Source organism: Periplaneta americana, chromosome 11, assembly GCF_040183065.1.
Source record: "Periplaneta americana isolate PAMFEO1 chromosome 11, P.americana_PAMFEO1_priV1, whole genome shotgun sequence".
Taxonomy (NCBI): Eukaryota; Metazoa; Arthropoda; class Insecta; order Blattodea; family Blattidae; genus Periplaneta; species Periplaneta americana.
Window position 1 is genome coordinate 164,030,614 of NC_091127.1, and position 24,401 is coordinate 164,055,014.

Consider the following 24,401-nt stretch of genomic DNA (forward strand, 5'->3'; position numbering starts at 1 on the left):
ACTATGCCATGCCTCTTCTGCTACCTGAAGGGAACGGGGCGCAACTACGCCATGCCTTTTCTCTACCTGAAGGGAACAGGGCGCAACTACGCCATGCCTTTTCTCTACCTGAAGGGAACGGGGCGCAACTATGCCATGCCTTTTCTCTACCTGAAGGGAACAGGGCGCAACTATGCCATGCCTTTTCTCTACCTGAAGGGAACGGGGCGCAACTATGTCATGCCTTTTCTCTACCTGAAGGGAACAGGGCGCAACTATGCCATGCCTTTTCTCTACCTGAAGGGAACGGGGCCCAACTATGCCATGCCTTTTCTCTACCTGAAGGGAACGGGGCGCAACTATGCCATGCCTTTTCTCTACCTGAAGGGAACGGGGCGCAACTACGCCATGCCTTTTCTCTACCTGAAGGGAACAGGGCGCAACTACGCCATGCCTTTTCTCTACCTGAAGGGAACGGGGCGCAACTATGCCATGCCTTTTCTCTACCTGAAGGGAACAGGGCGCAACTATGCCATGCCTTTTCTCTACCTGAAGGGAACGGGGCCCAACTATGCCATGCCTTTTCTCTACCTGAAGGGAACGGGGCGCAACTATGCCATGCCTTTTCTCTACCTGAAGGGAACGGGGCGCAACTATGCCATGCCTTTTCTCTACCTGAAGGGAACAGGGCGCAACTATGCCATGCCTTTTCTCTACCTGAAGGGAACGGGGCGCAACTATGTCATGCCTTTTCTCTACCTGAAGGGAACAGGGCGCAACTATGCCATGCCTTTTCTCTACCTGAAGGGAACGGGGCCCAACTATGCCATGCCTTTTCTCTACCTGAAGGGAACGGGGCGCAACTATGCCATGCCTTTTCTCTACCTGAAGGGAACAGGGCGCAACTATGCAATGCCTTTTCTCTACCTGAAGGGAACAGGGCGCAACTATGCCATGCCTTTTTCTCTACCTGATGGGAACGGGGCGCAACTATGCCCACAAAACAGGGACCCTTTTTTATATGCTGCATTTTATCTGAACGTGTGGCGCAACTATGCCCTGTCCATTTCATAAGCTTTGCTAATAATAATTTAAGAGGTGCTGAAGTTTGGTTTAATGCAAATGGATTTTTGTTGAACCCAACTAAAACTGAACGTGTGATTTTTACTCTAAAGAAGACCGATCATGAAAAACTTCAGTTTAATATGTTAGGAACATTATTGTTGATTGCAAGTTGACATGGGAAACTCATATTGATCATATTTCTACTAAACTTTCAAGAACTTTGTTTTTTCTTAAGAGATTAAAAACTGTTGTACCTGAAAACTATATTCGTGATGCTTATTTTGCTTACTTTCAAAGTACTCTTACCTATGGAATATTGCTATGGGGCAACAGTGCTTTTGTAAATAGGGTCATAAGAATTATTTATCACATGCAACTTTTAATGAACACTGTAAACCATTATTTGTGACTGTAAAAAATTTATATGTTCTAAAGTTAATTTCATATGTTAAGAATAATCTTCCAACTTTAATAGTCGACCTGGTTGGCGAGTTGGTATAGCGCTAGTCTTCTATTTCCAAGGTTGCGGGTTCGGTCCCGGGCAAGGTCGATGGCATTTAAGTGTGCTTACATGCGACAGGCTCATGTCAGTAGATTTACTGGCATGTAAAAGAACTCCTGCGGGACAAAATTCCGGCACATCCGGCGACGCTGATATAACCTCTGCAGTTGTGAGCGTCGTTAAATAAACAATAACTTTAACTTTAATATTGAGAAATGATATTCATTCCTATGACACAAGAGGAGGAAATAATTTTAATATCATAACTTGTAGATTTGCTAAATCGTAAAAAAAAAAAAAATTGTCTAATATCATTGAAGGTTGCAAATAGATTTCCATCACATATTTTTAATTTAAGTAGAGCTGCTCTCAAATTTTACACCTCTAGTTGGTTAATTTTAAATTGTTTTTGTAACCTTGACGAATTTTTTGATTGTACAATCTCTTTGTAATTGTTTAATTTTAACATAACTTGTCTACACATATTGTTTTTATTTTACAATTCATTTTATAAATCTAGTTTAATATATAAAAGTTCCAAGTTCAATCTATAAGATTTATATATTTTGCAAATGTTTATTTGCTATAACATTGTATATGAAATCCGTTTTAAAATAAACCTTTTTTCATTAATAAGACATAACTACATAAAACTCATGAAAGTCCATTTTGTCATGCATAATACTATGTACATTTGAATTTGTTCAAGGTTTAGATTTCGTGTCTCTTAACAATATCTAATGATGCCGAAAAGGCGAAAACGTTAATATTTCATATACAATGTTATAGCAAATAAACATTTGCAAAATAGATAAATCTTAAGATTTAACTTGAAACTTTCATTATACTATTTTTAGACAAGTAATTTAAACTATTAAATTATCACTCCTCCCATTTTCTGAAAAGTCCTTCACTAAATGCTCCAAGTAGATGTTGAACAGGGTTGGTGATAAAGGGCATCCTTGTCATACTCCTCTATATCTGATCATTTTTACATTAACTTGGAAACTATCTAGTGAAACAAACATGAATTCCCGAGCAATGTGACCCTGACCTATAAAGATTCGTGGGTTAGATCGTCGCATTGTAGTGTAGGAAAGAAATAGCAGCTTCTGTGATCTTGAAACGACATGAAAAACAAGACTAGCGAGCAAGTGGCAATCTCTGAACTGATGCAGGAAATGTCATTTCTTCATTACACCGCCAAGACTCTTAATATAAACAGGAAATTTCAAATTACAGTTTGTGTAATTTTAAATACGCTTTCATAATGATAATATCCAAGACCTGGTCTATGTAAATAAATAATAGCAGTTCTTTTGGCATTGGGGAAAATTGTTCAGATTATATATTAAATTAAATGATCATTATAAGTCAGAATATTGGAGTCTACTTTTTGCCTGTTCGAAGATTGTGTGAACTGAGTTAATCTCCATGTAGAATTGACACTCTTCATGAAGTTTTGTTCAGTTATAGGGTACTTACAGGTGCATACGAGCTATTCCATCTCAAATCGACCGAAATATAGAGAAAATTGACCTTACAATTTCTAAATACAATAAAACTTTTTTTGTACGTAGAGAACTGTGATAAAGTGCTTTGTGCAAAGTTTGAGGCATCAGAACTTCATAGTGTTTACACTAAAAATATTTAAATTTATCGTATTTTCATAACATTACCAACTTTAAACTGTTGTAGCTCCGAAAACCTTTCACCCAATGATCAAAATCATGGTTTATTTTGATGCTGAGAAATTAAAGTCTATATTGACATATAAACGGATTTTCTTACTTTTTATGGAAATGGAGAAATTTAGATTTTTCCTCATTAAGACGCCTTTGCCAAGGAAAAAAAAATTTTTTTTTTAAATATATAGTTAGATTCCGCATTGAAAGTACAAATAAACACATATTTTTACTGATGGCACGTTGATAAGAAAGTATTGAAAATATCAAATAAAGAAAATGAATAGTACGCGCGTGAACTAACCAGCTGACTGTGAGGCGGGAGCTAGCCGAGGTAAGCAAGGCCAGGAGACATAAACACGTGATGTGTCGTCTAGCAGTCATGACTGTGGTAGCCTTATCACAAGTTTTCATAATACAATGACGCCCAACGCTCGCTTATCTTCAGCTCTCGGCCAGTGCGTGTGGTACTGCGCCGTTCAAGCCTAGGCGTGTGAAAATAATCTATTTAATACCCTCGAAACTTACTGGCGTACCACTAAGCAAACAATGCCGAATCCCTCTTAATAATGCAAGGTTTTTTCTCAATATTTTTTTTTTTTTACATTTTTACAAATTAGCAAAAAGCCTGAAAGTAAGTAAAATCAGATTATCTGTCTCTCTGCGTATAATAAAAATAAGGATTACTTCTTAACATAACCTACCAAACGTCAGCTTCAAAATGAGCTCTCGTTCAGTGTTCTGCAGTAAATGGTTCCAGAGTTCTGAGCGCTGAAAGAGGCTTGTTTTTATAAAATACGCTAAATTTGTCGCTCAATAATACGAAAACCGTTTGACTTTCGATAGTATATTTTTGAAAATGCACTCTCCTCAGAACCTTGTATAAATAGGGAAAAAATAGAGTATAAAAGTGCGAGGTTTTTTACTGATCGATTTTATTTATTTACTTATTTAAATTTCATATGGAATAGCCCATACGGCCCTTACCAGTACCTACTTCTGTATCTAATTATTACAAATTGGACACTGGTCACTCTTTAACACAATTGTTATGCTTGGTGACATAATGTATTTTATATTTTGTAAGGGCGCTACCAACATAATAAATTCCTGCAAACCATTTGTGCTTAGTGACATACTATGTATTTTTAAATTCTAAGTCTTTATTGTTGCAATAGATCGTCAAGAGGGACGATTGCCAATTTACAAAACAATAGAAAACATCTGTAATAGCTACTACGTAGTAACTTCGGGGCAGTAACTTTCTTCAATCTTGCAGTGAGCCACGTCGCAGATGACAATGAACTGATATTGTTGCAATTGACGCCGCCGCTTGAAACACAAATCACTCGATGAGAGAGTACATTTTCTTTCCTAACCAAATCCAATTTTATAAGATACAGTTTTACATTTCAAAATGGAACATTTCTTTCCATATGTACAGTAATAAATATCCCTGCCAATGTGATTGTCTCTGATAGCTAAGGGTCGTATTCATAGACGAGACTTTGGACCAAAGTTGACTTTGGAAAGTACAAAGTCACTATTTTCCTATTCATAGTCGACACTTTGAGCAAAGTAAACTTCAATCGTGACTTTACTTCGAAGTCGCCGAAAATCTAGACTTTGACTTTGACTTTCGTTCGTGGACATCAGAAAAATGGCTGATATTTTGGAAATTGCTGAATTTGCCGAGAATATTGAAGATATCCAGGATATTATTAAAGTGCTCATGTTCCTTAGCCTATTATTACAGATTATAAAATTCAAATCGAGGTACAGATTTGATAAACAGATAGTATTAAATATCCTCGTCATGTTTCAACTTTCATTGATGAATAATCAAAGAGGATTATCTGTTCCACCAATAAATAATACAACTTATTTCATTGCGATTTCACGCTATAGGTAAGGATTAAGAGCTTAATATTGATTCTTACTATGTAATTCTATAAAGAATAGGTTATACAGTTGGAAATTCTGTTAATTTATAATCCTTGTGGTCGTCATAATAATGTTTTCCGCATATTGATTTCAGATAATTTTTTAATAGTTTCTGCAGACATGCAGGGAATACCTCTGCCAGCAGCTGTCAGCAGGATAATATGTTTCTTTCATAGTCTGTCATTGGTGGAATCTTATCTTTCATATCTTCACAACAAAATTATTTTACAGTGAAATAATATCAAGTCTTAATGTGAAACTAAAGCAACTACAATAGATGTTTTATTCACAACAGAATTCTTAACAGGCAATACTATTTCAATTAAACTATACCATCATGTTTTGTAGTTATGAATTGCATTATATACAAGACTGTTCGAACTGAGTTACGATTTTTTGTGGCCAGGTAGAAGAAAAAATTATTATCGATTGGTGTAAAGACCTAAAAATGTCAATTTTTGTACTTACATTAGTTTCACAATAAGCCGTCGAATAATATTATTCTTATGTAAAGCTGCAAGAACGGTTAACAATTGCTTAACATGTACCGATGTTCAATTGTTTCATTGATTTGTGACTCAAAAGGTGGCTTTGATTGTGGCAATGCCTACTCTATTTCAACTATCTATAGTAATAGGCCTTATGGTTGGAGCGCGCGGAACTATTCCGGTTTCTTCTTCCAGACCTGGCAACGTTTCGGCCTACAGAGGAAGGCAATTGATGACATCGTTCTTGCAGCTCTGAGAGGATCAATATTTATACTCCGCAACCATCTCTACGGTCAACAATGATCTTCAACTAATTACTTAGTACCTACTTATTTATTCAGTCATTTCTTGCAGCTGTTGTAAGACTCCCTTCAACTTAAACATATGTATATTATTTATACTTCCAACTGCCTATTGCACAATATGCTCTGTCTTTGTGGCAGCCTGTTAATACAGGGAGCTGTTATCGTTTAGATAAATAAATAAAAGTATAATTCGTTTAGAAGGCAGTGATTTTGATTGCCAACATTAGAACAAGATCGTCAAATCTCGACTTACCAAAGTCAAAGTCTCAGAAGTATTGTCTATGAATAGAACTTTTAATAAAGTTAAACTTTACTACGAAAGTCGAGTTTGGGAAGTCTTCATCCAAAGTCTTGTTTATGAATACAGCCTAAGGAGAGTCTATATAATGACAGCTTCAGCGGAAAGACCTCTCCTATACTGCACCAATGCTTCTGGACCTTCAGGAAGATCTGAGTCTTCTTCTTTCCGTTCTGATCTACTGCGGCAGCAGCATAGCAGATAGTGCTTGAAGAGTTTCTTGTAAGTAACACTGGTGCAACATAACGACACAGGATTCAAGCACGGATTCAAAACCAGGAGACATGAGCATGCAAACATCAAGTAACCTAAAGCCAAGCTAAAAAACTCTTCGCTCCAGAAAACTACAGTGAACAGCACATGGTAAGGAACAAAACTAATGAAAAAAACTATAGCAATACCAATCACTATTTTTGCAAGAGTTTTACGTCTCCGGTTCTCCTCATTCGAACAGTTTGTTTCCTGAACAAGATTCCGTGCCGTCATGACGTACATGTACACGATGACACAGACTGGGATAACACAGAATACCAACAGCTGGAAAGTCACAGTCATTCTGAAGTACTCCGCACTTTTGTAATACGAGCATAAGAATTCGTCTTCTACGTGCACCGAAAAGGCAGCGGGCAAGGCGCAACAAGAGGCGATGATCCACACTGCAGCGATGGCAAAAACAGTAGCGTTTCTTGTAGAGAGGTGTGTAGACCCGGAAGTAGCGAAATATCTCTGTATACTCAACACAACTACAGAAAACGCAGACACTCCTATGGATAACTCTTGCAAAAATACACCGAATTTACATAATCCTTCCTTTGCTAACCACTGAGGTGACAGATTCGAAGCTTGATGGAGAGGAAGATTTACAGTAAGGTTTAAAAGATCACCAACAGCCAAATTAAATATGTAAGAATTTGGTACTGTTCTCATCCTCTTATTGCAGCTAATTATGATCAGCACTGTAATGTTGCCAATTGCTCCGATCAAGAACAGAATTCCGTACACTGTAGACTGGACGTATTTTAAGAAGTAGATGAAGTCTTCGAATTCGGAATTGTAAGGTACAGGCTTATGAACGACGGATTTATAGTCTCCTTTAAATATGGCAACGTTGCTCGAACAGTCCGCTGTCTTCAGGACACCCCACCAAAGTCCAGATACTTCGTCTGGTGCGTCGCACGTCGGTACTTTGTCCTCGAATCCTGTGCCTATATTATATTCTTCACACCATTGCCACACCTTTCTCATGTCACAGTCGCAATGCAATGGGTTTCCGAAGAGACTTAAAGTTCTCAGTTCAGGCAAGCTATGTAACATTTCAAGGTCTATTGTCGTTATGCTGTTATTTTCTAGACGAAGAGATGACACTTTTGGAGACAACTCGAAAGATATTGCTGATAAACTTTTTATATTACAGTCAGATAGCATGTAAGTTGTTACATGGGGCGTATTTAGAAAATATTTGTCCGTTGGGATGTAAAGATCTTCATTATCGCGGAGGCTAATTAAAGATAGGACAGGCATGAGTTTAAAGACGTCGGGATCGAGATGAGATATTTTATTGTCACTCAGCCATAAGTTCCGCAAATTCGTAAGTCCAATGAACATGTCTTGACGCAGATATTTTATTTCATTCGTTTCAAGACTTAGATAGTACAAACTTTCCAAATCAATGAAAACTCCTGGAGTTATTGTTTTCAGTTTATTCCCCGCTATATGTAACCCCGATAGAACTTTTAAGTTGCCAAATATTCCAAGTTCTAGCACACTTAGATTATTGTCTTTTAGATGTAGGTTGTGCAACTTTGGTAGTCCATTGAAAGCGCCCGGTTCAATAGTGGAAATTCCATTATTTTCCAGGGTTAACGTCTCAAGTGCCATCAAACCAGCATCAGTAAAATGATTCCTTCTCAAAACAGAGATGTTGTTGTGGTTTAAAGTGAGGTCTTTTATTCTCGGATGGAGGCCAACTGGTATGTTTTGGAGAGAGGCATGGATGCATTCCACTGCTGTTTCAGCTGCACTGCACCAGCAATCATATGGACAGTTGTGCGCTTGTCGGATTCCTTCCTTCATTAGCCAGATCCAAAATACGGCAGCGGGCACGATGAGTAAACTCAGCAACGAGATTCTGGTCCAAAAGACGAAATTGCAAGTGACCTGAAATAGAGAAAATGAGATTTTACAAAATATATAAGGATGAAAGATAGCGATTACATTGTGAATTTTCTACGGAAAACAAATGCAGGAATATGTAAGTTACATATTTATGCGATACTTGAGGCATAGGCCTACATTAAAATACTCTGTAAACTTATGTTTAACTTGATCCTTAAATATTTTTATGCTCGACCATGCCGAAATGTAGTAATTATACACCTGGTAGCAGTCCATTAATGCATGTCATTAAAGTACACCTATTCATTAAAGTTCAGGTTTTCGATTATTCTCTGATATGCAATCGAAAGACAACTAGCAAAACGTCACGCAGGCTGGAAATCCAATATTGTCGCAGAAGGTTATGTTCTGTTACTATAATAATTAGCGTTAATTGTAAATAATATTCAAATAAATTCAATTTATCATCTCGTTTTTCAATGTCGAATTCAATTTCAAGGTTATATCAAGTTTGATGTTTATCTTACTAGATTATATCAAGGTCGTCGACATTCGTTGCCCGGAAAAAATCAATACTTTCGCGTCTGCGTACATCTCATAATTTACAAGATTGCGCTTGCGCTCGTTTCATAAACATACTCGCGTCTTAATTACTACCATTATAGGCTCGTTGCATAAAGTACTAATATTAACTATCGTTTTGCTAAGTTTGTTATAGATAGTGTTACTTATTTATTTATTTATTTATTTACTTATTTATTTATTTATTTATTCATTCATTTATGTGACATATTTATCGATTTTTAGATTTTGCTCTACTAAATAACTTATATAGTGATACAGCAAAGAATAAATAAATGTGTTTTTCTTCCTACTGAACAATTTTATATTTTGCACATAGTTATTGCAGGAACAACGACGATATGCTATAGGGAATATCCCTTTAATATAGGCCTATATCTGCAAATCGGGGAACACTCTACGCATGGAAGCAGCTCTATCGTGTCCCCGCCATCTCATTTCATTCAAATTAAGCCCAATTTTGTTTAATTCTCGTGTCATAGTGTGAGCTAAAGCTGAACCTGTCACATCATAAACCGACACAAAAGAAATAAAAACCTTTAATAACGTTATTGACTCTTTTTTAACAGTAATAAGTAGTTATGGGAAAATATGACGAAATTATGAAGCGCCTTAAATTTTTAATCGAATTTCAAACTTCGGAAATTTTATGAATTTGAAATTATTAAAGAAAAAACTGATATATTGGTTAAACAGATTATGAATTAAGAAATCATTACGTCATATACGCATAATTAAATTGGAAAAAAAAACTAATTATTTGTATTATTATTTATGTAAATGTTTACAAATTATATTGTGTAATTATGTCTATACTTATGATTGTATACCGAGTGAATGACGAGGGGTTACCGCCCGAAGGTATTTTGAGCAAAAAAGGTGACTCAAACAAAATGTCAGTGTTTTTAGAGTTACACTAATTTTAATTTGTTAAAAATTACCTTTCTTCTTTAGTTTTAAGAGTAAAATAATATTACAAATAGAGAATGGCTGTTCAGAAGTACAATTTCTTTAATTAGCTAGTATTCTGAAGCTAAAAATGTGTTGTGAATTACATTGTTGCTTCGTACAGAATTTTGTTTTCAATTTTTAAGTACAAAATTATATTTTTCTTACGTATTTAACACAACAATTGTTAACAGGGTGCGAATTTAACGGGAGGGATGGAGGGGATTCCCCCCCCCCTAAAGGAAAGTTATCCCCCTTTCATAAATTCGTATTAACATCCCTGCCAAGGGTAACTTCTACCCCCCTCACAAAATATAATTCTTTTAATACGGGTATACAAGTACTTGATAAAATATAAAGTAAGCAAAGGAAATAATGTTATCTTAAGCTTGCTCTTGGATATTATTATTATTATATTATTATTATTATTACTATTATTATTATTATTATTATTATTATTATTATTATTATTATTATTATGGTTCAACGTTTGGTCGCACTGAGTTAATTGTCTTGCATCTTTATAATAATAATAATAATAATAATAATAATAATAATAATAATAATAATAATAATAATAATAATACTTACTTAATTATTGGCTTTTAAGGAACCCGGAGGTTCATTGCCCGCCATTGGTCCCGATCCTGAGCAACATTAATCCAGTCTCTATCATCATATCCCACCTCCCTCAAAACCATTTTAATATTATCCTCTCATCTACGTCTCGGCCTCCCCAAAGGTCTTTTTCCCTCCGGTCTCCCAACTAACACTCTATATGCATTTCTGGATTCGTCCATAAGTGCTACATGCCCTGCCCATCTCAAACGTATGGATTTAATGTTCCTAATTATATCAGGTGAAGAATACAATGCGTGCAGTTCTGTGTTGTGTAACTTTCTCCATTCTCCTGTAACTTCATCCCTCTTAGCCCCAAATATTTTTCTAAATATCTACACTACACCGCCATTAAGTATATGGAAAAGACCCAAGCCCACTTGATTAATAACTATAAAAATAATTGATTTTTAATAACAATATTTTTGTAGTTATATACACTATATAGCCGCCACTCAGTAAATAATAGAAATGAAGATCTGATTTAAGATATTCTCTACATCTACTTACATAACCCCACTTTCATATCATGAACATAGCATTAATATGTATAATTAATGAAAAATAGTCACATCATGGCATTAACTATAATAATATTTCATTTCCAATGGTAATAATGCCATCAAACTACCTCAAATTTTGTAGATTTTAATATCCAATACACAGCTGTACTCAGAAAATTACACACCACAGAATCAGACCTGTAAATTATTTTTAGTAAGAGTTGAAATTTTTAACAACCAATTGAATTTGAGGTCTAAATATGTCAACAATCCTGCAGGTCATGGCCTTCGTGTAATAACTATAATTTATTGTAGTGTGTGTTTTGTTTTATCCTGTAATGCAATTAGTTCTCAAAACTGACGAAAGATGGATTTTTGAAAATAAGAAAATTATGTAGGAAAACTATCGCTTCACTGAACACTACTATTTTTCTGAAAAACTTTGGGTTCCAAGCTTCAAAATGAGGGGTTATTTATTAAAATCCGTTCAGCCGTTTCCCCGTAATTTCCATTACCAGTTCTAATTATATATATGAAATAATGGTTGAAAAACAAGAAGTGCTACAAATACACATTAAAAAAAAAATCATCCAGACCAGTGTGCATCTACGGTGAGGCTACATGGAGTATTCTTTAAATCAAGCTCCTTGTACAATTAAAATGTAAAGCAAAAAAAAAAAAAATTCTTTACTTCTTCTTTAATATTAAAAGAATCATTAAATGACAGAGATGAGAGTAAAATATATTTCAAGGGAGAAAACAAGGTTTGGGGGGGGGGGGTATGGCCAAGAGAGAAATTACCATGACAACACTGGTACTGATATATCTGTATTAAAAATGTAATTTATCCTTATTTTAAGATTTATATAGAACCTAAAAGAAGTTGTGTCTATAGTGACGAAAACGTTACCATAGCACAAACCTTGAAGAAGCTGGATTAGAGAGCATTCTCAATAAAGTGTTCTAATAGCTTCAGAACTCGTGACCTAGTGACCCTAGTTATAATTATATACATCGCATAGCGGCAGCGCTTCCATTGCGTAAGTCAAGTACACAATCATCCCAATCTCGTGTAGGCTTTCAAACTCAGACGGATGGCGTGTCAAACCAATTACAAACTCTGCTAGACCGTAATTCAAACTTCTCTTTACTATGAACCCGAAATTAGATGTACTTCAAGAGTTGCTACAAATATTTTTTGTCACAGATATTATGTGACAGATATTGTATTGTATTGTATTGTATTGTATTGTATTGTATTGTATTGTATTGTATTTATTAACATTCCATGGTATTCATACATTGCTTACAGCTAGAATATGGAACAAGTCAAAAAACTTAATACTATTATAAAATCTTAATTCATAGTCACAGTCTAGATGAAATATATACAGACGAGATTTACAATATAGTCTACTAGTACAACACAAAATTTTAGTATCAATTTCATGAAGTGTTATTGAATGTCATGAATTCACCTACAGAATAGAAGGCGTGAGAAATTAGGTACTTCTTCAATTTGGCCCTAAATAATTTCATGTTTTGAGTTTCATTTTTTTATATCGATAGGGAGGCTGTTAAAAATTTTTACTGCCATATAACGCCCCCTTTTTGATAGCACGATAGACTTGCCGATGGAGTATGAAAGTCATTTTTTTGACGTGTATTTATGCTATGAACTGTTGAATTAGTTACAAAGTTTTCACGATTACATACGAGGAAGATTATTAATGAAAAGATATACTGACAAGCCATGGGCATTATTTGTAGTTTTTTGAAAATAGTCCTACACGATTCCCTAGATTTGGCACCTACTATTATTCTAATTACTCTTTTCTGTAATAGAAATATATTGTTGCTATGTGGGGAATTTCCCCAGAATATTATTCCAAAACTCATTGCCGAGTGGAAGTATGCAAAGTATATTGTTTTTAAGGTATTGATTTATTTTATTTTAGTAGGTTATTTTACGACGCTTTATCAACATCTTAGGTTAATTAAATTAGTTAGCGTCTGAATGAGATGAAGGTGATAATGTCGGCGAAATGAGTCTGGGATCCAGCACCGAAAGTTACCCAGCATTTGCTCATATTGGATTGAGGGAAAACCCCGGAAAAAACCTCAACCAGATAACTTGCCCCGACCGGGAATCGAACTCGGGCCACCTGGTTTCGCGGCCAGACGCGCTAACCGTTACTCCACGGGTGTGGATTTAAGGTATTGATATTTACTATCTTTTGCATAGATATAATAGCAAAACAAGCTGAATTTAGTTTGGGGGTAATTTCTTTAATATGATTTTTCCAATTTAACACATTCAAAGATTTTGGAGAAGACTGGTAGAAGTGATATGGGTCTGTAGTATTCGCCGAATAATGAATAAATTTCCTTGTAGCTGCACTATTCGTATCATAATTTAATTACATGTAAGAGCCAATGTAATTGGGTCATTTGCAAAATTTGTATAACAAATGGACGATTGAGAACGTCAAAATTAAAGTACTATTTAGTGCATATTCTGCATGTATTAATATAGCACAATGTCACTGCCATAGTAATCAACCACTGTACACTCACCTTGCTTTACAGCACTGTTTTGAATGATGTAACAGACATGACGGAGTAACAGATCTGACAGGTAATAGACATGACAAAGCAAACAAGCATGTGCTAACCTAAAATTTTTTTGCTTAAAATCTTCAAAATAGCAACTTAACTACTGGACACGTGTACTATTATGTCCTCTTGATCTTGACTTTATATGAATCGGTCATTGCAGAAAGGGGATAAGTCATGAAAAACGCGAAAATGAGTTAAGAGTGCCATTGCTTTCTTCAGACCTAGACACACATTTTCATAAAGAAATGGGACAAATTTGCTCATTCTCAACGCGAAGCAGAGTACCATAAGCAGCGCAGTCATTGCAGAAAGGGGACAAGTCAGCGACTTACCTTCTTTCTGCACTGACTGACGACGTGATGCAACTGAGTCCCGCGGATCTATAAGTTACGCGCCCATCAGCTGATAAGGAAAATAACAGATAAGCTAGAAGTAGTAAGTGACAAACGTAAACGCAATGAAATTAACTACCGCAGAAATATAAATAAGAGAAATAAACTGAAGGGATTGGAACGTCAATTCCATTGGGAAGTCTGTAGCAGCCCGTACGACAGGAGAACAATGTAGGTAAAAAACTATTCTTTGTTTGTTCAGACGCAACTTTGGGTCATCAATTTTCAACATTCACAATTTGAAAGATCGTACGGCGCATTTCTATTCCTATCATGAAGGTATAGGCCACAAATCTCCAAGTTCCTTCTGAACTACATTGAAAATAATGTCCCTTCTTCAGTCAAGGAATTGTATCTTTTCTCTGATAACTGTGGAGGGAGGGCAAAATAAAAATCATACTGTAATTCGATTGTTGCTTGCACTGATCCAAATGGGGAGATTTAACAAAATCATTCATTATTTTCCACAACGAGGCCATCCATTTCTTCTCTGTGACCACAACTTTGGTGTAGTGAAGCGCAAACCAAGGAAGACAGACAGGGTATATGTGCCAGACGAATACAATACCTTAATCCACCAGGCAAACATAAACAACAGATTTTCTGTAGAATCAGTTACTACTGATGATATTTTGACTTTTAAATGCTGATGGCCAGAGTATTACAAGAAAACCACCTGCTGATTAGACACACTGGGGAAGAAAGGGAAAGATAAGAATATGTTTTCTTCAGCACAATTCAGTGAATTTGTTTACTCTAAAGATGATCCAGGATGTGTGACTGCCAGTTTGTTCATTGGTAGTGAAATGAGGAAACACAGATTCTGTATGAAAAAACCAGGTTCTGGACGCATAGTAACGCCTACACAAAAGTATACAATGGGAAAATTTCCATTAATACGAATAAAACTTGGAGATGTATCGAAAGTGAGGCAATACATTCCATTGGAACACACTTCCTTTTACGAAGAGATCCTGAACTGGCCACCTTGTGACAAGGAATCTACAAAGGCTTCCAACATTTAACAATACACTCTATAACAATTGAAACAAATGATTGTGGAGTACTTTATTGTATTTTTTATTGTGCCCTCCTATATGCAGTTTTTGAGTGTTAGTTTAAATGTAGAATTTTGATTTAAAACTGTGATATAAAATCACATATTGGTACATTTCTATAGTAGGAACAATGATTAAAATGCAAAAATAATTATGTAAATGGTGAGAATAATGTAGTAATTGCACACAAAATCATCGTAATCATTATAATTATTAACATTTAGTTTGTTTTCAAATATTACATTAGCCCAAAATTGTAAATTATATATTTTTTCCTCCATATTTAACAATTCCTTGCAGAAAGGGGATAAGTCATGGTTCGAATAAACAACTTTAAACAAAAGTGTTTGAGATGTCAAATGTCTAACATGATGTATTATATTTCACTAGTCATAAACAAAATAAGAAAAAATATTTATAATGATTGCTCCAGTATTTGAAGAAGAAAACAGTTTTTATTGATTATCTCAAAAGTAAGATTTCATGACTTATCCCCTTTCTGCAATGACCGATTCATATGTTGTTATTTGTGGAAAACACAACACAAACAGATCTGACAGAGTAAAAATGCACGCTTAGACTAAAACATAAAGCAAGAGTTTGACACACAAACTCGCCAATTCGAAATGGGTGAACATAGCAGTACAATCAAAATGGGTCTTTGTGCATCATCTTGGCTTGTGCTGACATCTGTGGGATTTCTTTTTCAACTGTGTATCCATAGGAACAGAATGGTGTAACAGACCTGACTGACTTACTGGACCAGAGTAATCATGTAATCATATTTAAGAAAATATAAACTCAGACATAAATGAAGAAGTTTTGATAATATCAAATGTTTCTTTAATTTTTTTCTCAGTTACATTATTAAACAAACCTTTATCTGGACATAATCGTGCTCCATTTTAAAAACTTAAGTGGTATGGACACGGCATTTTAGCTGTCACTATGATAATTTAATTTTATTCTCGTGAAATATTTCACATGAAGGAAATAATTCTTGTAACGTTTACTACATTAGTATTTTCTAAACTGTTAGTAACATTATCTTGGGGGATGTTGAGGTTATCAGTTATTGTAAGAATATATTTGTTAAATATATTTGCAATTTCATTTGGGTCTGACGTTTTTGTGTTGTTAGATATAAGAGTATAGTTTGTTACTTTACTTTTTGATCGTCCCCTTTCCTTTTTAATTATGTTCCAAGTTGTTTTAATTTTATTATCAGAGTTTTGTATTGTTGTATTATAGTATAATTCTTTAGCTTTTTGATTTGCTTGTTATTTCATCATACCTTAAAGAAGTACCTAATTTCTCACGCCTTCTATTCTGTAGGCGAATTCATGACATTCAATAACACTTCATGAAATAGATACTAAAACTATGTGTTGTACTAGTAGACTATATTGTAAATCTCGTCTGTATATATATTTCATCTAGACTGTGACTATAAATTAAGACTTTATAATAGTATTAAGTTTTTTGACTTGTTCCATATTCTAGCTGTAAAGCAATGTATGAATACCATGGAATGTTAATAAATACAATACAATACAATATATTAGTATTGAAACTACTCATTGTTAGGAATTTATAATTTTATCGTTATAAATGAAATAATGGGAAGGGTAAGAATTGATGGACATAATTTGTTATACAAATTCTGCAAATAACCCAATTGGTTAATCACAATTGTGATTCATTTCAGTTTATAGGCGACAGAGCTGTACTACGATATATATTGTATTTTGCGCAAAATGCTTAACAAAATAATGGTTGGAGGTTGAAACCCTTGCCCATGTTCTGGGGGCCTGTCCACACGGTGAACTTCTACGAAATACGCGGCGTCATACAGTAAGATCTATAATAGCAACTGCCTTAAGGAACAAAGGTTATTCAGTATATGAAGAAGTACACGGCATATCCAGTGAGGCAGTAATCGAAGAATCGACATAATTGCATTTAAACCTCCCTCTTGAAGGTTACATCATAGACCCTACTGTGAGATTCGAATCGCACGAACACCAGCCAGAAGAAGTACACGAGGAAAAAAGGAATATATATGAACCTTCCATCAGTTTTTATAAGGACAAATACCATCTGGAATCCATCGTCATTGCGGGACTAATGATAGGAGCCCGTGGGACCACACTCCGGTTCCTAGTCGACTTCTGTAAATCTTTTGGCCTGCATAAAAGTATTTTAAGAGATCTAACAATTGCAGCACTCAAAGGCTCGATAGCTATTTTCAGGCATCATACATATGGACCATGACTAATTCGCATCTCGTTGACGTTACTTCGTTTAATATAATGTGTTTCAATATAATTAAAATTGTTTATTTTTCACTCTAACAACAATTTATCACTAAGCGTCAAGGTATTTACTCTATTGTATCATGGTACTCTTTGTCGATGGCAACCTGTAGTGATTACAGGAAGAAATTAAATCAAATCAATTATTACAAAAACGAAGTAAATTAAATTAAATTTCGTGGGAAATCTCTGAAAAGATGCATAGGCTTACTACTTACTATAGATCTAAGCCTACTGAACAAATAAATGTTTTTCAATTCCTAGATGGCCTTGCATCATGATATGAGAGACAAACTAATATAAATAGCAGACTTGTAAATCTCATTCATGATTTGCACATAAACGGACTTTAACACAAGAAAACGGCTTTGGAATTAAACTAAGGAATAAGGAGCTAAAATAAGTATTTTATATAATTGTCCACGGACACGTCTTGCGGATTCTTGTTAGATAAATAACATAGGCCTATCGAGAACAATGGCAAAGAACATTCGACTTCATGCAACATGGCATTGTGTGAGAAAATTTTGCATTGGTTTTATTCTCGTAGGCAGTTACGAAACAAATGTTATGTTGGCTACATGCGTTCTTTCCCAGTATTTGCCTCTTACTACAGACATTTCTAAATAATATGTTACCGAAGGACAGTTGACCTTGCACTTAGTAACCACATTGCAACAAAATATAAATGTATAATGTAGGTAAAATATTTCTCCCGTGTGCTTAAAAAATTAGGAGTCTAGTTCTAAACGAGGGAAGGACGATGAAAGAGAATGAACATCCTGTTACCATGACAATTAAAATATATATTTTGTCTTCCTCCATCTGCTAATTAATATCTAAATGTGGTATCGATCTCCTACATTTGTAAGCACATTTTATTTCATACGTCCAACTTGAAAACGGTTTCTGTTTTAATTCTACAAATAATGAGCTAAATGTTCGTTCAGTGTGAGCCACTTTAAACAAAATTAATATGTAACACACATAAGCATGTATTTTTGATTAAACTAACACTCAGCAACGCAGAGCATTCACAGAACACCAATATAGACGCAACGTATTATTGTGAAGGTGAGACTAGCCGTGTTTCGTACCGAGATGTAGCAGTCGATACCCCCTCCCCCGGCGCCCCTCAAGCTTGCGAGTTAATGTCATAGCTATGTCTTTAGGCGCTTCTGTCACAAGCCTCGCACTGAACTCTCCATCCTGGAATGACTGCCAACAGTGAAGGATAGGAGTGAAACCAAGTGTTACTATTACGATACATCGTTATTACGAACTTGTAGGCTTGCTGTTACTAGGTATAACTCAAGTTTTTTGGGTAGGCTAAGCCTCAAAATGCTTTGCCACTGATTTAATGAAGTTTTCAACTGCAAAGGTTATTCACCGTCCAAATTCAACATTACGTTGGCAAGAAATGATCAACAAATTTTTCCTGAAGTCCTCTATCAGAGATATGATTACTCTTATGTGCCGTAAATTTACGACACGGGCCTCCCAGCTTTACTTTCCTACCGGAGGAAGGGATGCTTAAGATTTTTCGTTCTGTAAAATCTATTCTTCGATTTGAAGGGCTACAAGAAGGTTAGGTAACGAATCACTTTCTCCAATCACTGAGAACGGGAGTTGAAATAAATGTTACTACTTCGTTACATTACTATCTTTATACTGCGGGAGAAGGTTTAAAAGAAGAAAAGGAAAAAAATATAATAATTAATGTAATTTGAGATTGTGATGTTTACCTACATCTAATGATTTACTTACGTAAGTATAGGTCTATCTAGGGTGTGATAAGATGGATTGAAAGTAATAAAACTCCTATAAATTACAAAACTTCTTGTTTCTGCATATTTTATTAATTTTATCTTTCTGCACAATTATTTATAATATCGCACAAGCATTTCGCAATTTGCACAAATATAATTTTTCATTTGTGCATTTTTGCGACAATTATTTATTTTCTAGCTTAAACCCTGCCTTCAAACTATATCATTCTGTACATTTATTATAGACTAGCCGTACCCGTGCGCTCCGCTGCACCCGTTAGAAATAAATATAAAGTAATTACATAATTAAAATAGAACATTTGATCCAGGGAACATTCATGTTTGATATAAAGATAAATCGTTTATTATGTTACTTAATTTAAATTGTATTAAACAATTAAAATGCGATCATTTTGATCCAGAAACCACTCATTTGGTCATAAAAATTATTTTAGGAAATACAGGAAACGAATGCCTATCAAGTTTTCTGTGCATAAGAAGCTATTTTAATCTTACCTGTCCTCGATTCACTCAGAAGTTACTGTAATAACATTATAGCATTATGTCCATCTAGAGAAACTACACTTTCCAATGGTGAATTAATAATTAATTATACAAATCGGTTAATTTAGCTTCCGATATTACTTCATACAAACACAGAAACATTCTCTGTAGGCTATGTTTCATGGCTTTCGATTGTTGTTATCCAAGGCCCCTTATAGAAGAAGTCATTTGTTTTTTATTTCATTACACCGCCTTAGATGGCGTTGTTATTGTAATTTTGAAACTCATTTAACCCATTAAATATCAGTCCTATCAAAATTTTGCATGGAATAAAACTTATCGAAAATTATTTTAAAGAAAATTTTGTTATGTAATATTTTTCATAAAAATCAATAATAAGCGAGATATTTCGATTTATTTAATTCAGGCCCCCTGATAACCCCCGATTTAAATAAAATATTTTGAATGCCATATAGCCTAAATTCTAAGTTACAACGAACTTAATTTATATTCAAATTTTCATATAAATCGATTCAGCCATTATCGCATGAAAAGGTAACAAACATACAGACAGACAGAAACAAAAATTAAAAAAAAGCGATTTTCGGTTTCAGGGTGGTTAATTATATATGTTTAGGATCAATTATTTTTGGAAAATCGAAAATTACCAGAAAAATTTCGGCTACAGATTTATTATTAGTATAGATACGTTACTTTTTGTGTGTAGGAAAGTCATAATTTAATAGTAAAGATGGTTTCATAAATAAATATACCTACAGTATTTGTTTATTTGCATGTTAAATGCTTGGGGTGGTACGCAACACCTGTTACCAACGAATGCTGTATCTATTATTCATGTTACCAGCGGAGGGTTGTGAAGGAGGGATACTCCAATGTGCGAAAAACATTTTCTGATTCGTTTAAGTCGCTGACCTAAATAGCTCTGATGTCTGATTGTGTAATGGAAACTACTTTCTCTTACGTAAGATAACAAACCATAAATAACTGTACAGATTCCCTCTACACCATTAGTACTTTACCATTATATTAGAGATGTCTTGCCAAACTCGTCGTATGCCGATGAAGTGTAGATGTCAGTAAACGGTAATGGAAGAGCACTGCCAGAAACATCACTACTGCTTCATACGATCGTCAACTGTTTGCAGCCGCGACTGTTAACGGGTTACGCAAGAGGCCTGCCATGCTCCCTTGTGCGTTCCCATCGTCGACACTGAAACAGCTGCTTCCGCCACGACCTTGCAAAAAACACGCTGAAGTGACCTCTACAGTATACACACAACATGCTAATTAACAGGAGGCTGGGTTGGAACCCAGGAGATCCTATGAGATTTGTGGCTGGCCGAGCGGTTCCATGGCAGATTTTCTCAGAGTATTTCTGTTTCTTCCATAATTATTATTAGGGCTCTGATTTTTAGATGCTAAAAATCGGAAAAATATATGACAAAAAAGGAAATATATTTAATTATGTTTCAATAATTATTTTATGAGAATATAAACAACTATTGGCTTGTGCAGCAAATGCTGCAAACTAAGTTAATAAAATAAACATTTTTCAGATTTATTTTCAATGAAGAATACCAGACACTTTGACAGTTATTTTCTTCCGTAATAATGAAACATACTCACTCTGAATGTTTTTTTTTTAAACGATAAATACCTTTTCTTGAACCTATCCACCTCCAGTTTTTGAGTTTCAACGCGAAAACGCAAGTAACAATGTCAGGACGATCAGTGGGTTTTTCATCTGGGAGTAAAGCAACAGCTATTTCAGGTCATTGTGGATTGTAGGTGAAAGTTAAAAAAAAAAGTCAGGTTTGCTATGCTTTCAAACAATAGACATAGCATTTTATTATAGCTGCTGCATATAGAACTTGAAATGTAGAGGGTAAAATCATTTTATCAACAGTAATCTCACTAGACGTTTTGATTTATCTAGAGAAAATCAAAACTCGAGTGGGATTTAATTGACTATTACACGATTAGAAGAAAGTATATAAAGATTAGAAGTAACGAAGTACTCCAATACAATAAAAATATTAATTGACTTACGAAAATACAACTGTCTTCAAATGTATTATTGTACCATCTCAACATTGCAAATATTACGCTAGATGCATGCTAGATGGCAGTAGTGAGCAATGCCTTCTCGTCGAGAAGTTCTCGATCTATTATACACGATGGCAATGTTACTAGTCAAGAAGACTTTGTTGATTCAGTTTCATTTTTATTAAAATGCAACATTCTACTTCAATTATCCGAATCCCAGTAATCAACGTCACTTGACAGATGATTTTCAATAAATCTTAATATTAAACAATCTCTGATACGTGACTATCCATAATATCATATAGCAGAAGCTATAACATAACCTAACTAATATACACAAGTGTTAAAAAAGTTTTAATTAACGACGATGACATAAAAAAAACATGAATAATTTGAAAAGGAATAATTATTGAATGTACAATTTTAAAATTTGAATGTGGTTGGTGGTTCAATTGATGTTATATTGGACGTGTGCGTAATAGAAGTGGAACTCGTTGATTTAGGCCTACATGGTGTATTCAACTTATTCAGAATTTCCGAATGAATAATTTTAAAAGGAATAATTATTGAGTGTACAATTTTCAAATTTGAATGTGGTTGGTGGTTCAATTGATGTTATATTGGACGTGTGCGTAATAGAAGTGGAACTCGTTGATTTAGGCCTACATGGTGTATTCAACTTATTCAGGGAATTCCGAATGAATAATTTTAAAAGGAATAATTATTGAATGTACAATTTTCAAATTTGAATGTGGTTGATGGTTCAATTGATGTTATATTGGACGTGTACGTAATAGAAGTGGAACTCGTTGATTTAGGCCTACATGGTGTATTCAACTTATTCAGGATTTCCGAATGGTGCTCTTCATTTATTTGTAAATCGGATTTCAGAAGATGCACAGGTATGATCAGTGATTTTTATTAATTCTTGTTCTTGAATGCCAATGCGAGTCATATTTGAAACTGCTGTGCATCGACTGGAGTGGTTTGTAATTTTATATATATATATATATTTTTTTTGACGTCCAGACCAGCGCAGTTTCAAATGTTGGCAAACGAAACAAATGCTAGGGACGCGATAAAATTAAACAAATGCTAGGGACGAGATAAAATTAAACTAATGCTAGGGACGCGATAAAATTAAACACATGCTAGGGACGCGATAAAATTGTGCGATAAGCAGCCATGATTGGTTGAAATACGTCCTTTCGTACCGTTTTATTGGTCAAAAGTAGTATGACGTAGTAAGAGTGTAAAAGTCCTGCTAAGAGATCTTGCTGAAATGATCGGGAGACTACAAAATTTTGTAGGCCTCTTATTTTATCAGTAAGTATGTAATACCTTTTGGTCTTTCCTTAGGAACTGTAATTTTTGCGCTCTCTCTCGAGCCAATATTGAAGAAAATGACGCATATAAATATCTTATATGAAAAAGACCCAACCACACTTGATTAATAAGTATACAAATATTTGATTTTAATAACAATATATATAACTGTCACTCAGTAAATTATAGAAATGAAGACCTAATTTAAGATATTCTCTACATCGACTTATATAACCCCATATAGCATTAATATAATAATAATAATGATTTATTTTAGCTTGCAGAGTTAAGGCCGTAAGGCCTTCTCTTCCACTCAACCAGCAAAAAGTGTATATCCATATGCATGAACTTACAAAGAATTCAACAATTTGATTTAGATGAGAGTTACATGTATACAAGAGTTATTTACGAATTAAACAACAAAATACTATGAACTATTAATTAAACACTGAAATAAACTATGTAGCAGAATTAAACTAAAATACATAGAATGTTAACTAAAATACATAGAATATGTATAATTAATGAAAAATAGTCACATCATGGCATTAACTATAATAATATTTTATTTCTAATGGTAATAATGTCATCAAACCACCTCAAGTTTTGTAGATTTTAATATCCTATAACCAGCTGTACTCAAAAAATTACACACCGCAGAATCAGACCTATAAATTATTTTTAGTAAGTCTTGAAGTTTTTAATAACCAATTGAATTTGAGTTCTAAATATGTTAGCAATCCTGCAGGTCATGGCCTTCGAGTAATAGCCTATTGTTTATTGTAGTGTGTGTTTTGTTTTATTCTGAAATGCAGTTGGTTGTCAAAACTGACGAAAGATGGGTTTGGAAAATAGGAAAATTATGTAGGAAAACTAACGCTTCACTGAAAGTTACTATTTTTCTGAAAATCACTGGATGCCAAGCTTAAAAATGAGGGTTCATTCGCGGAAATCCGTTCAGCCGTTTTCCCGTAATTTCCATTACCATTTCAAATTATATATATAGATATGTAGTACTCTAAATTATGCTCGCTCACCAACTGTTGAAGAATTACAGTACACAATGAGATTCATCTTCACGTTCTCCAACACAAATGGCTGACGATTATCGCGGAACACTGCCTTGTACTGGAAAAAAGAGCGCACTGGCCAGTGACAAACAACATGCACTCCCTAAAGACATGTTTATCATTGGCAGGGAACGGATTTATATGGACTAAAAATATATGAAATATGTAAATATATATGTAGTTATTTTTACCAAAATATGGAATTAAATATGGATTTTTACCAAAATATGGAATTAAATATGGACTTAA

The 24,401-nt window shown here is 34.5% G+C and overlaps 1 protein-coding gene across 1 annotated transcript; it reads right to left on the minus strand.

Annotated features, from left to right (window-relative positions):
• Positions 1-6,213: 6,213 nt before the first annotated feature.
• LOC138709557 (uncharacterized) lies at positions 6,214-20,902 on the minus strand. The gene is made up of 2 exons (XM_069840416.1): positions 20,730-20,902; positions 6,214-8,423 (listed from the first exon to the last, which is right to left on the minus strand). The coding sequence occupies exons 1-2, from the start codon at positions 20,730-20,732 to the stop codon at positions 6,348-6,350; spliced, it is 2,079 nt and encodes a 692-aa protein (XP_069696517.1). The 5' UTR covers positions 20,733-20,902; the 3' UTR covers positions 6,214-6,347.
• Between the last annotated feature and the right edge of the window lie 3,499 nt (positions 20,903-24,401).